The sequence below is a fragment of the Capricornis sumatraensis genome, chromosome 2, assembly GCF_032405125.1.
Source record: "Capricornis sumatraensis isolate serow.1 chromosome 2, serow.2, whole genome shotgun sequence".
NCBI lineage: Eukaryota > Metazoa > Chordata > Mammalia > Artiodactyla > Bovidae > Capricornis > Capricornis sumatraensis.
The window spans coordinates 105,686,130-105,700,489 of record NC_091070.1 but is presented as its reverse complement, the minus strand read 5'-3'; the positions used below and the strand labels follow the sequence as shown (position 1 = coordinate 105,700,489).

Sequence of the window (14,360 nt, the reverse complement as noted above, 5' to 3'; positions counted from 1 at the left end):
GTAGACTTGACATTTTTGGCTGTCACAGTCATCGGGTGATAGGCGTTCCTGGCACCTGTTGGATGGAGGCCAAGGATGTGTTTGACCATCTTATAATACATGAGATATTCCTCCGCAACGAAGAATTATCAGGTCGAAAATGTGAATAGTGCCAAGGTCAAGAGATTCTGCTCTGGGTTTAGATTTTATGATTATTATACTTTTTTTGGATTTTGAGGTTAGCTGAGCTTTTGTTTTTATTTTCTGAAGAAATTTAATTCTGAAAACTCTTTAGAGTAAAAATAAAGCATTCAGGAAATTGTCTTATGAAAATGGATGTTAACACCCACATTGTGTTTGAGTGAGCAAATGCATCAAAATCCATAGGTGATCTGTTACTTCTGTGTAGTTGAGTGCAAATTTAGTTTGTATATGCCTCCCAATGTCTAGATTACAGTGTAAATGAGCCACTTGCCTCCCTCCCCAAGCCAAACTCAGAACCATTTAACTGGTAAGCATGTCTAAAACCGTGCTTCTAGTCTTTGCCATTGCTTTATAGCCACTCTCAGGTGAGGGTTCAGACTGACATTCTCAGCAAGCCAGGTAATTCTGTGTTAGTTCTTTGAGAATTCCACAGCACCTCTGAGAGAGCCCATGTCCTGTTTGTCTGTGATTCACATCCTTCCCAGGAGGTTATCCTATCTAGATTAAGTTCTTTGCAACTTCCAGTGCCAGATGAAGAATGTGTCTTCCCTTCGTTATTGAGATTTTTGCGTGGACTTGTGTCTGCCTTATTGCAGTAGTCATGGCACCTAGTCTCTTCCCTCAGTGCAGTCACTGCCTCTAGATACCTATCAGAGAAGCAGAAACCGTGGCGCTGTTGTACACGGATGTGCAGAGACAATGAAATGCTGAAACAGCACGGCCAAAAGCACGGGGACTCCTGCAATTACTGCTCTGATTCAAATGCATTTGTACATGAAGTACATTGATATGCGCATATTTGTCTCTATGTACATTAGGCAGCCAGACATATTTACAATTTATCTATGCACATATATTTTTTAAAATCATCTGTGTCAATTGCAGTGTCTGTCTTGTAAATGGCACATTCCATGCCTTCATGGTTCTATGGATGCCATGTTCCTTGGCATCAACATAGCCCTTTGGGGCTTTCTTCCGTTTCTCAGTCTGTGTGCTAATTTCCGATAAAGAGTCAACCAAGCATATAGAGTATATGTTTATTACATGGTATTTGGTTGGGAGAGAAATAGAATACCTGAGCTTCAAACTGAATACTCTCAGGGGAAAAATCTGATTCATATGAACAATTATAATCTGGGTTCTTAGAGCTGCTGGGTCTTGACTCTGATGACATCTACATGTGAGCATGTGTTGTAATACTATAAAGGTATTAAATACTATTTAGATTAAGTTGCTGTTGTTGAAAGAAGGACGTGAGAGGGGGGTAACTATAGATCATATATTATATATCTTAACATAAGAATGTGATCTGTGCTATGCACTGCTTCACCTACATGTTAGGGAGGGCTGTTTGACAGATGTGCACCACGTTAATGGAAAGAAAGTCCACACCAAAGCCTCCGCCCACTGACTGGGTATAAACCATACCTGATCAGATCTTGTACTTATTTTGCCTAAGACCCAACTTTTCTAGTTCCTTTCAGATAAATTAAACCTAGAAATGTGTTTCCCGATGACATACACAAGACACGTTGCAGAACCATGAGAATGTCATAGTTCTTCGGATGGTGCTTGCCTTGTCCCCTACCGCTCAAAGCAGTCCCTTTTTCACAGGAGAAGGAAGTAAGAGTAGAGGGCCTGTCTACATCGCAGAATAGTAATACTGAGCTGGTTCCTTGCATATGGATTAACACCCCAAAGAACAAAGCAGGAAGGAGATGTTTCTTAACTTGAGGTTTTCCCCAGGTAAATTGTCCTCAAGTAAATCATCTGGTCACTAAATGACTCTTGCCTTGGAAGGAGGAGGGTACCATGAAGAGTTAAGGAAAGTGGCAGAGTTTAGAAATCACCACTAGTTAAATGGTCCTTCCATGGATCAAACGAACAAAAAACCTCCTGCTCTGCTTAGCTGCAGCTCTTCATGTGAGGTGAGGCAGCTCTCTAGGACAGCCCAGATCCCCATCTTGGGAGAAAAGAAAGAGTCAGAGCTGGGGCATGAATCATTGTTGTGTGATTCCACACGGATGATGGTGGTCTCAGAACTCAAGGGCAAGAGTGCAGTTTAAGCACTAAAGGGATGGAAAAAATAGAGTGGAACTGACCTGGGTCCCTGAGGTCTCTCCTTTTCCAGGCTAATGTCATGTTTTAACCAAACCTTGCACGTCGAGCTTTCTTTCCTAATGCGCTGAGCTGCACGATGACTTCAGAATAATAATAAGTTTTTCCACGGCCTTGTGTTTAGGTTGAGGGCGGGGACTAGGTTTACCATAGTGGAACCAGCAGAACCCGGTAGTGCCTGCAGGCTGAGTCTGGGAGAAAACGTCATCTCTAGGAGTTGAAAACAGATGGTTAAATGCTCTTCTGGAGACCCACTTGATCTTATTTCATGCATGCCTGAGAATTCCTGGTTCAATTTCTGTCTCAGCTTCCTCCAAAACAGCAGGTGGCAAGAAGAGCATATTATTTTCATATATTTTTTCAGTCTTTGTGACTCTCTTAGACGGTTTGCCACCCAGAAGGGGACATCATCTTCTTTCTAGAAAATCAGGAATGTCAGTGACTTGTACCCCAGAGCCAGCCCTACTGTGCAGCATTGCCTTCGTGCCCTCCCACCCCCAGGTGCTGCTCCCCACATGAGGGTAGATGGGTGTAGCATTAGCTTATTTAGAATCTAGCTGACAGCTCAGGTGCTCCATCATGGTGGCAGAAGTATCATCGACCAGTCCATAGTCTCCAGCTCACGGTCCCCCAGCCAGTCCCAGAGTTTTAGAGGCATGAAAGAGAGATCCAAGGGGCTGGAGGCTGTCTCCAGTTCAAACAGACCAAGTTGAGAAGAATACATGTTTCCTTTCTCAGCTTAAAGTTGCTAAGGGGAGGCAGTCCTACAGTCAATTTGCAGGGAGATGTGGGCTTTACATAACATGAACGATATGCACCCTTTATTGCTTGCTCTGTTCTTCATGCTACTAACCAGACTCTGTTGATATTGTTTTGATTTTAGTTTTTGTTTGAGGGGGGTTGCTTTGCATGTCATTCTTCCTCTTGGCTGTTAGTTGCGGGGGTTGAGCCTTTTCCTTTCTGTGATTCAGGTGCCTCACTCTTTCCTTTCCAGGTTCTTCCAGTTCTTTTAACATGTCAAACTCTGGAGATTTGTTCATGAGCGTGCAGTCACTCAATGGGGATTCTTACCAAGGGGCCCAGGTTGGAGCCAACGTGCAATCACAGGTAGGGACCCAGCCAATGTGCCACCAGGTGAACGCCTTAGAGTCCAGGAGCCGTCAGTCGGACTGGCACTTCCTGCTTCTGTCCAGACAGAAAGAGACAGAGAGATGTAGAGACCAAACCTTACCAACAACCAAACCAAAACAAAGACAACCACTGTCGTGGGGAATCTTGTCCACACTTTGTGAATGCATTTGGCTCTGGCTTGTCAGTCATACGAGGAAGGCAGGAGAGGAGCGAGGGCAGGGTGAGGTGACTGAGGCAGGTGGACCCAGTGTGTTCTTTGCTCACAAAAGGGAAAGGGAGGAGTTCAGTCTGTCGGCTTGCTTTCCAGGTTTCTTTCTGGTTTGTTGGTTTTTCCACACTCGACATTTGCCCCATATGGAGGTCATTAATGACTAGGCACATACCTAAGTATCTCAGGTTTTCATGTTAGCCTTTAAAAATACCCAGTCAGGTTGACTAAACTCATCTTTGTAGTCATCCTTGAGGGTCAAGGGACTTGAGCTTCTGGTGACAAGTCTGGTCCATGCTGGGAAACAAAACTCAAGTCGTGTGGCGTAAGCCCTCAGCACTCCTTAGTCAGCAGCTCGCCTTCACGACAACTCAGAAGCCATCCTTCTGTGTCAGCACACAGCCTGACGTGATGGGGTGAAGCTGTGTGCTCTGGGTCAGGGTCGCTAGGGCGATGCTGAGCCACGCCCACCCAGGGTCCCACCTGCGTGAGGAACAAGAAGCATTACGTGCCTGGAGTAGACTAGCTGGCTGGTGATTCAGCCCCTTGCTTTGGAAACATTGCCTGGCACCAAGTATGAAGACACACAGTCAGACTTTGGCCAAATGACTAGACAACTGGCCATTATTTAAGTCCTCGAAAAGACAGCATTAGTTGCACACTGTTCTCTCTGTGAGGTGGCTGGCTGGCCCTTCTAAATAGAACCTTGACTTTTATAAGCTCCTGAGCAAAGAAGTTATATAGGACGATCTGGAGAGAAGGGAAAAATCTTTGAGTCTCGCCACTCACCCACTCCCTGCTGTCTTATGCAACAGTAGTTTCATTGTTGGGAAACCCAGCTTTCTTTGACCGTTTTTGTCTTGCTTACTAAGCTCAGAAAGGATAATGGATTTGGCAGAGAGTGGAGGCGCAGCCTCCTAATGGTTCCTTTCCCAGGAAGAATATCTCCAATGGTTGCATTAATTTGGCGTGCCCAAGTGGTAGCCTGTGTGGTGATGACCTGTCTCACTTATCCTGCATCTCTCTGACTAATCTCCTCTCTGTTGTTGTTCATCCGTTTAGGTGGATACCCTTCGCCATGTTATCAGCCAGACAGGAGGATACAGTGACGGACTCGCAGCCAGTCAGATGTACAGTCCGCAGGGCATCAGTGTAAGAAAACAAGGCTCCCCCCACCCTTTGTTTCTATTCTATCACTGCCAATTATTTCAAAGCCGTAGGGCTCAGAATGCCACTTAGTAGGACTTATCTTAGCTTTACGGTCACCTAGTTTCTTGTTTCTGTATCAGTCATGCCATCGGCAGCATTCTACCCTCAAAAAAAGTGGCGATTGGGCAGGCTTCATGCAGGCAGCTGGCGTCTAGGGCTGTCACACACAATCAGTGTTTGCATGGCACCTGCGGCCACATGCTTTCAGCTGAGAGGGGCTGCCAAACAGGTGACACCTAGTACAGTGGTAGGAGATGTCGCCACAAGCAGGGACCTGAGAACCTGGTGGGGAAAGACCGGTAACCAGAATCCCTTGCATCCTGGTCTGTGGTCTTTAAAAAAACACCTTTCTCCAATCTAAGGATGATTTTTAAAAAATTAACACAGAGGCTGGCGAGGTTGAAGGGGTGGGGAGGGGTGCAGACCATCTTCTACTTGTTCTTGGGTGCACTGGCGGCTCCTGACTAGCATGAAAATTCATAGCGACAAGCTATGTCGCACAGAGTGAAATCGATCAGACAGACACAAGGAGAACCGAGTGTAGATTTGGGACAGCAATCCAACTTGATTTCTCAGATCAATCGTCCGCTATCTCAGCAGCGGTGACAGCAAGCTGGGACAAGAGGGCAGTCTGGAAAAGGAGGCTGTTCTTTGGATCAGGGGTGATTGCCTAGGCTTTTAGAGGTCATGAGATGCTCCAGTAGAACTACTGGCTCAGAACTAACTAAGAAAACTATGATTGGATGACGGTGAGGATTTTTTTTTTTCGTTTCTGTTGTTGGGATTAAAATACATTGGGGATGGAAGGAAGGAAAGGTGGGCATTGTATGTTAGTGTAATCCTCACCTATACTAATTGAGGCATGGCATCTGCAATGAAAATAGTGAGAGCTTTTCAACTCTACATTGGTGTAATTGTACATGACGATGGCCAGACTGGAAGGAAACAAGAGGGTACCAGCTGTTTCATCAGATGAGGAATGGTTGAAAAAATTAGGAACTCTTAACCTATTAAAGAGAAGGTTTGAATGGTAAGTAATAGTTTGAGACATGCTGTCATCTGTGAGATACTGGCTTCATTCTGAATGATCTAAAGGGAGTAGGGTAGAATCCTGAGTAGACTACTTCAACATTGGAAGGGCCTTTCTTACAGTCAGCACTATCCAAAGAAGGGGTCTGTTGCCTATGGAAGCCAAGGATTCCCCATCTTTGAGCATTCAGGCATGGTTTGGCTAACTATTAATACTTGGTCAGGATGTTGTGGAAGAGGGTTAAGTACCAGGTGGTGACTGTCTTGGTGACTTTCAAGGCCTCTTCCAATTAAGAATTCTTTATTTTCTACCTTCCTTTGGCAAAATCTCTTCTGAATTTCTGTAAGATTTGTCAAGTTCCCCTCTGGGAGGGAAGTGGGAGGTCAAAGCTGACCCTGATAAACATACTCTGGGCACCTGTGTCTGTTTTTTAGAAGGAGTTTCCAGAGTAGAAGGATTTTTCCCTTCTTGTGCTTATACTAATTTTTATTCTTGTATTCATGTCTGACTTGCCAGGTGCTTGCTTAGAAAAACCCAAGACAGTATGATGGAGACTTCTGTTCTCAAAAATGGATTCCAAATGAATTAAGTTGTTCTGTGTTGGGGGAGGGGGGTTTGTTCAAGTGCATAGGGATGTATACATTGCCTGGATCTTTTTGAGCTGGAATATAGGTCTTTCCATGAAAAGTTTTGCTCTGTGTATAAGGGGATGAGAGGAACATAATGAAGGAAAACAGTGTGGGGAGGAGACTGTGGACACACTCAGAAAGAGAACTGAAGAAACTCTACGTGACTGGGCAGGAAGTTGGGCTGACAGTTCTGCTATTTGGCATCTTTCCTAATTGAGCAGAAGAGAGCCGCCCTCAGACTCAGGGGGCTCACCATGGGCCCCTCTGACGTCATCTGGTGGGCTGGGAATCATTTCTGAAATAGTGTAACCACACATGTGCAGACTATTATGTCTGATTACATAAACCCACCACAAAAACTGGGCTGGAAAATGCCACTTGAAAGAGTCTCATTTTGCATTAATTTTTTTCCCCTGTGAACTGTGTTTATTTTATTTCAGAGTCTTCAGTACACAGGGTAAATGAATCAAAGGCTGATCATAATATGGTCTGTTCTTTTGGTATCAACTTTAAGCTGTGTCACCTGCAGGAGACTAAGCTTGTCAGGGCTATTTTTGGAGAGTGGTATTAGATGCCGAGACATGTGTATGTACAGAGAGGGGTACTGGCTGCTAGGAGGAGAGAGAGAGAGAGAAAGGAGTGAGATGAGAAGAGACAAGGACAGGAATGAAAGATTTGAGCCAAGAAATAAAAATAAACAATTCCAAAACCCAAGGAGGCAATGGAATTCCCAGCTGGGCTCTGGATTGTGTTTCACTCAGTGGAGGACGTTTTCTGGGCAGCCTTTATCTGCTCTCCTGACTAGGTTTTTACAGCACCCACATCTTATCCAACCAGCGTCTATTTTAAACCTCATGGAGTTCAGACCACTTGCATTAACTCAGCCCATGTTCAGTGGGGTCACAATGTGTCGTGGCAAGAACCCTACGCTGGGAGTTGAGAGACTCTGGTCCTTGTTTCTCTCATGTGTCCATGGGCAGGCATCAAACCTCGCCTTTTATAAAATGGGGGTAGTGTTTCCCACTCTTAATATCTTCATGGCTGCTTTAGGGGAAATGAGAAAATAGGTAGGAAAGGGCTTGGCAAAGCATCAGTTGTTCCACGTGAGTGCAGATGAAATGTGGTAAGTGATAACTTTCTAATTTGACCCTTTTCCTCCGTGTGAGCAGTTTTCCCAGTAGGTAGTTCCTAGTGAAGATAGGTTAGGACACAGTTGTCATATTTTTTTCCTCTTCTGATGGAAAGGTATGCTTTTGAAAAGGATACAGAGTTATACAAGGCTTAAGGACCCCCTTCCTTAGCCATGTGAGGGTTAAATTATAGCTCCTTAAGTTCTTTGTGTTCTCAAATGACAACAGGCAATGTTTACTGGGCTTAGAGTAGTTCTAAGAGATGGAGGGAGATTATTGCACTTCTCCATCCATCAGACAGACTGAAAGATCACTTAGCTCTCAAAGCCACTCTTTCCTTTTCTTTCCCATGGCCACCATCCTCCTTCTAGAAAAGTTTATTAGCTAGGCTATTGTGAATATTTCTTAATTATCATTACTGCCTTCAGTATTGCCAAGAAATCATGAGAGAGAAATCTATTGCCTACCTAAGAAAGTTCAGTCCCTGAGTCTGGCATTCAGAATCCTCCACGCTCTGGCCCTATCTACCTATCCATCCCCCTCATCCTGTCATCCAGTAATCTTTGGATGCCAAGCAATGTGGTCAGCTCACCTTTACCTGGCTACACACATCCCCCAGCCTTCACACCTATGTGTCATCTATGGAAATATACTTTCTTCCTATATTACCTTCCGTTTCCCACCCACTCCCGCACATGCCACTGACTGCCCCACACCGAGCTCCTCCTTACTGTTTGTCTTCTTAACACTCCTTCCCCTCTTCTCTCTATCAGTCATATAGACACATTCCCTTGCATTACAGATATGTGCACAGACACACTTCACACTCTGTATTTCACTCCCAAATACATGTCCTGAAATGTATATATTAGTTGCTCAAAACATGTTTGTTGAATGAATAAATCAGATAGAAGGAGACAAGTTACCACTGAATTCTAAAACGCCACATCTTACATACAGCTGTAAAGGATCCAGTAATGACTTTCCCCTTAAATGACTTACTAACTCACACTAGACTCTCTTTTTAACTCTAAAAGCTTTCGAAGTATTCCTTTTCGGAAAAACTTTTTGACCAAGGCAAATTCTCTGAGAATAAGAATCAGATGAGCATTAAATAAATTAAGCTGTACAGTGATGACATGTTCAAGAGAATTATCACTTTGAATTCCTTAATGCTATCTTTCCTAAAAGAATCCCCTTACCAAAACCTGTTTGTGGGGTAGGCATCCACATAGCAAGAGAATATCTTTTCTTTTCCTAAAAAATTTATTGAACTGTAGTTGATTTACAGTATTGCTTTAATTTCTTCTGTACAGCAAAGTGACTCAATTATACATAGATATACACACACATTCTTCTTCATATTCTTTTCCATTATGGCTTGTCACAGGATGTGGAATACAGATCCTTGTGTTATTCAGTAGGACCTTGTTGTATATTTATCCTATATATAATAGTTTGCATCTGCTAATCCCAAACTCCCAGTCCTTCCTTCCCCTCCCCCCAGTCCCCCTTGGCAACCACAAGTCTGGAGAACGTCGGTTTTTATGGGGTTCTCAATGCTGTCTCTACCAGACTTTGGACCAGAACCTGTATGAACAGGTGAAAAGTGGCAGCAACTTGAAGTCAGGAAACTTGGATTCTTCTTGTGGCTTTTCTTCTGGCAAGTCTCTTCGTCTCTATTTCATTCATCTGTCAAATTTTCCCAATGAATAAGCTCTAAGGTCCTTTCTGCTGCTGCTGCTAAGTCGCCTCAGTCGTGTCCGGCTCTGTGCGACCCCATAGACGGCAGCCCACCAGGCTCCCCCGTCCCTGGGATTCTCCAGGCAAGAACACTGGAGTGGGTTGCCATTTCCTTCTCCAATGCATGAAAGTGAAAAGTGAAAGGGAAGTCGCTCAGTCGTGTCCAACTCTTAGCGACCCCATGGACTGCAGCCCACCAGGCTCCTCCGTCCATGGGATTTTCCAGGCAAGAGTACTGGAGTGGGGTGCCATTGCCTTCTCCAAAGGTCCTTTCAGCTTAGTTAATTCTGGAGTCCTACAAGTATGTTTTTTGATTTCTACTGTTCGCTCCAGGGACACCAGACTCAACCGTAAGCTCCTCTCTCCAGACAACTTTTCCATTTGAGTTAGGCTCCACCATGCTTTCTCACTGCTCCATCACTTACCCCTCTGAATGGATCTTAAGGGAAGGAGAGAGCTTGCCCATGTGAACTTCTCGCTTTGAATTCAGAGATTTGTAGTGGCAGAAAGCATTCAGTTGTTAGAGTGAAATGATTTATTTTTAATTATTTTAGAATGTGACTTAAGTAAGTTCACTCCAGTCCCCTCTTAAATATTGATAGATAACCAATGTAAGAGTTTTCTTACTCAAAAGATGAAGTGAAAATGGAAATAAAGTGTTGGTATTCTCTCTATAAAGGCAGAGTGCCATTAACATCAGTTGATGACAGAAAAATCTCATTGATTTTACTTTGTGATAATTATAGTAGTAGAAAAATAGCGATGAAGCTTTGATCTTTGTAAACCATAACTTACGTGTTTTTATTTTTGTTTTTGCTTTTTCCCACGTTAGGCAAAGGGACAAAAGGACATTTACGAGGAAAATAAGTAAAAAGTAGAAATTGGGGCAAAAAATAGTGAACTATTTTAGTGAACATGTTTCAGGCATTTGGATATCACAGAGGATACTTGGTAATACTTGGCCACATGCCATCATTTTTATTTTTACTTAACTACTTCCGAGAGACCTCCTTCCAGTTAAAGTATATAAGATGTTGCCACATGTGGAATTGTAGGGAATTGTGGGGAATGAGAATGATAATTAAAATCATATACAGATCTTTAAAAACTCACTTTAATTATATGAAGTCTTAATTGTTATACTGAACCAAATGTGAATTTTGAAGATATTAAAACATTCAGATGTGCCCCCAGTTAGTTGCCTTTGGGCTCCTCTGGTCCTGTGGATAGGTAGCAGTGAACAGCCCCAGGCTAGGGGGTAAAGTGAGGACAGCCTTGAACATAGTGAACCAGTATCTGCACGGTTGAAGGCAGGGGTACAGAGCTGATGGACTCCTGCCTTCCAGAAGCCTATAGCCTGGTTCTCCCTGATGACAGAGCCAAAAGGAAACAGAGTAAGTCCCTTTAACTTCTTACATGTTGTGGCCTTTAAGCCTTAATAGTGTATCAACTGAGCATTTGAGACCAGAAAAGTATTCTGTTTGAGTCCACAATATTTGAAGCAAAAAAAAAAAAAATCCCAATATTGTAATTTCATATGTAATACATTGGTTTTTCTCAGCTGCCAGGTAAAAGTCCTTATAGGTATAAAAGATGAATGAGGCCAGATCATTCAATGGCATACAGTGGCATATTCACATGTTTATTCATTCATTTACTCATATATTCATTCAATAAATATATCATCAATAGCATTTTTGACCTAAGGGAGTGAGGCTACTTCATAATATATTCAGGTCAAGTTGGAGACCCTGATGCCAATCAGGATGTATTTTAACTTTCAGTCTCACACAACACTTTATTTGAGATTAGGCTTCCTGTTCTTGGAATACTAGGTAGGACAAGGGAACCGATAAATTCTGTAGTTTAGGAGGGGATTTGAAATTAAGTTATAAAGCAAAAGAGGGGAATTCAAGACCAACTAGCAATAGTTTGAGAAATCTACTCCCCTCCTGACAAAAATGTCATGCCATGGAGCGGTAATAAAGTAAGTATCCTTTTGTGGAGATGACTTTCTCTTTAGAAGAAGTAGTCACAAAGAATTTTGTTGATCTCAAACCTAGTGATACAGTCACTCCAAACATGATCACATTTAAAGTGTATGTGGGGAGATGTGTGTATGTATCTTTCATTTCTGCTACTTTCTGCCTGTGTGACTGGACAAGTCACTTTCTCTTGATAGGATTCAGTTTCCTGAACTCTAGAAAGGATAGTTCAGCTGAATGATGTCAAAGGCCTCTTCCAGTATCCCTGTTCTTACAAGCATGATGTTTTTCCATTCCTAAGAAAATATGGGAGGAAAGGAAATATACTTAAAAGCTATAAGGAAAAGATAAATTTGTATTTTGGGGAAGAGTGTCATCTATGATATAACAATGGTACCATGCTATTTTCACTGAAATTGATATGTTACATCATCCTGCCCATTTGGGCCCACATGTGTCCCTGGACAGTCATGCTATCCTTGGGCTAGGACCAGGTTAGTTGTTCCAGATTCAAGTCTCCCCTGCCTTCTGCTCTATAAAGAAAAAAATTACAACCTCCAAAGGGCAGTTTGTTTTTGTGGTTGCTCCTGAAGGTGGCATAGCCCCTAGACCTAAGTAAATATTAAGCTAATTAAATTGGCTGAATTCAATTGTGGGAAAAGTTAGTATTAGTTTCAGAAGATGGCCCTCTTGCCCTCTGGGAAAGAGTTTCATGTTCTTAGACAAACTTATCTTTAGATAAAATATTAGACCTCTTTTAAAGAAAATACAATTGTTTTTTTTTTTTTTTTCTTTTCTATTTTTCTTTTAATTTTTATTTTTACTATATTTTACTTTAAATACTGTATTGGTTTTGCCATACATTGACATGAATCCGCCACGGGTGTACAAGAGTTCCCAATCCTGAACCCCCCCTCCCACCTCCCACCCCATATCATCTCTCTGGATCATCCCCGTGCACCAGCCCCAAGCATCCTGTATCCTGTATCGAACATAGACTGGCGATTTGCTTCTTACATGATAGTATACATGTTTCAATGCCATTCTCCCTAATCATCCCACCCTCTCCCTCTCCCACCGAGTCCAAAAGTCTGTTTTATACATCTGTGTCTCTTTTGCTGTCTCGCATACAGGGTTATCATTACCATCTTTCTAAATTCCATATATATGTGTTAATATACTGTATTGGTGTTTTTCTTTCTGGCTTTCTTCACTCTGTATAATCAGCTCCAGTTTCATCCATCTCATTAGAACTGATTCAAATGTATTCTTTTTAATGGCTGAGTAATACTCCATTGTATATATGTACCACAGCTTTCTTATCCATTCATCTGCTGATGGACATCTAGGTTGCTTCCATGTCCTGGCTATTATAAACAGTGCTTCGATGAACATTGGGGTACATGTGTCTCTTTCAGTTCTGGTTTCCTCAGTGTGTATGCCCAGCAGTGGGATTACTGGGTCATAAGGCAGTTCTATTTGCAAGTTTTTAAGGAATCTCCACACTGTTCTCCATAGTGGCTGTACTAGTTTGCATTCCCACCAACAGTGTAAGAGGGTTCCCTTTTCTCCACACCCTCTCCAGCATTTATTGCTTGCAGACTTTTGGATCGCAGCCATTCTGACTGGTGTGAAATGGTACCTCATTGTGGCCTTGATTTGCATTTCTCTGATAATGAGTGATGTTGAGCATCTTCTCATGTGTGTGTTAGCCATCCGTGTGTCTTCTTTGGAGAAATGTCTATTTAGTTCTTTGGCCCATTTTTTGATTGGGTTATTTATTTTTCTGAAATGGAGCTTCTCAAGTTGCTTGTATATTTTTGAGATTAGTTGTTTGTCAGTTGCTTCATTTGCTATTGTTTTCTCCTATTCCGAAGGCAGAAATATAGATCAGTGGAACAAAATAGAAAGCCCAGAGATAAATCCACACACATATAGGGACACCTTATCTTCGACAAAGGAGGCAAGAATATACAATGGAGTAAAGACAATCTCTTTCACAAGTGGTGCTGGGAAAACTGGTCAAACACTTGTAAAAGAATGAAACTAGATCACTTTCTAACACCACACACAAAAATAAACTCAAAATGGAGTAAAGATCTAAACCTAAGACCAGAAACTATAAAACTCCTAGGGGAGAATATAGGCAAAACACTCTCCGACATAAATCACAGCAGGATCCTCTATGATCCACCTCCCAGAATATTGGAAATAAAAGCAAAAATAAATAAATGGGATCTAATTAAAATTAAAAGCTTCTGCACAACAAAGGAAACTATAAGCAATTGTTATTTTAAAATTTAGTACATTTTAAAAATCTCTATCTCTGGCTCTAATTGAGTTTAGGGAAATTCTCTTCCATGTCTTGAAATATTCTCCAGTTTCACAGAAATATAATGCAGAAGGCATGACTGACTGAGTCAGAAGCAACTAACCAAATAAGTAAATGAATAAATGCTTTATTCAACAGATTTATTAAGAACCTTCTGATACCCAGTGCCAGGAATGCAAATATCAATAGGACATGGTTCTTGTACTCTGTAAAGTCACAGAAAGCTAGAAGGACTGGGAGTTTCCTGGTATAGTCCCCAGCTTCTCTGAAAGGGAAGGACTATGGCACCAAATATCATCAATGTAATATTATTTTTAAAGAATTTGGGGAATGGCCATCATAAAAGGTACTTACATATATATAATATTCCTATCAACTAAAAATATATGCTTATAAACATGGATTGACTTTGCCATTCATTTATAGATTTGCAAGGTGACTCTGCCAAAAGTTGTGCTTTCCAAAAGAACTTTTTTACACAGGTAGAAATTTCACTGATGTCCTCTAAGTTAACCACTAGCCACACGTGGTTGTTAAGTACTTGAAATGTGGCTAGTGTGACTAAGAAAATGAATTTATTAATTGTGTCTAATTTGATGGCTGGTGGCTGCCATGTTGGACAGAGCAATTTTAGATACTCTGCCAGTCACCAAAAGTGGCAC

The 14,360-nt window shown here is 42.1% G+C and overlaps 1 protein-coding gene across 3 annotated transcripts in view; it reads left to right on the top strand.

The window, feature by feature from the left end:
• PBX1 (PBX homeobox 1) overlaps positions 1-14,360 on the top strand; it is a 297,657-nt gene that overhangs the window by 261,180 nt on the left and 22,117 nt on the right. For 2 of the 3 annotated variants that reach the window (XM_068964903.1, XM_068964902.1), the window contains 2 exons: positions 3,296-3,408; positions 4,703-4,792. In XM_068964903.1, the coding sequence (XP_068821004.1) occupies positions 3,296-3,408; positions 4,703-4,792 (203 nt within the window). The remainder of the gene's footprint in view (positions 1-3,295; positions 3,409-4,702; positions 4,793-14,360) is intronic. The other variant, XM_068964904.1, reaches the window with a different exon arrangement.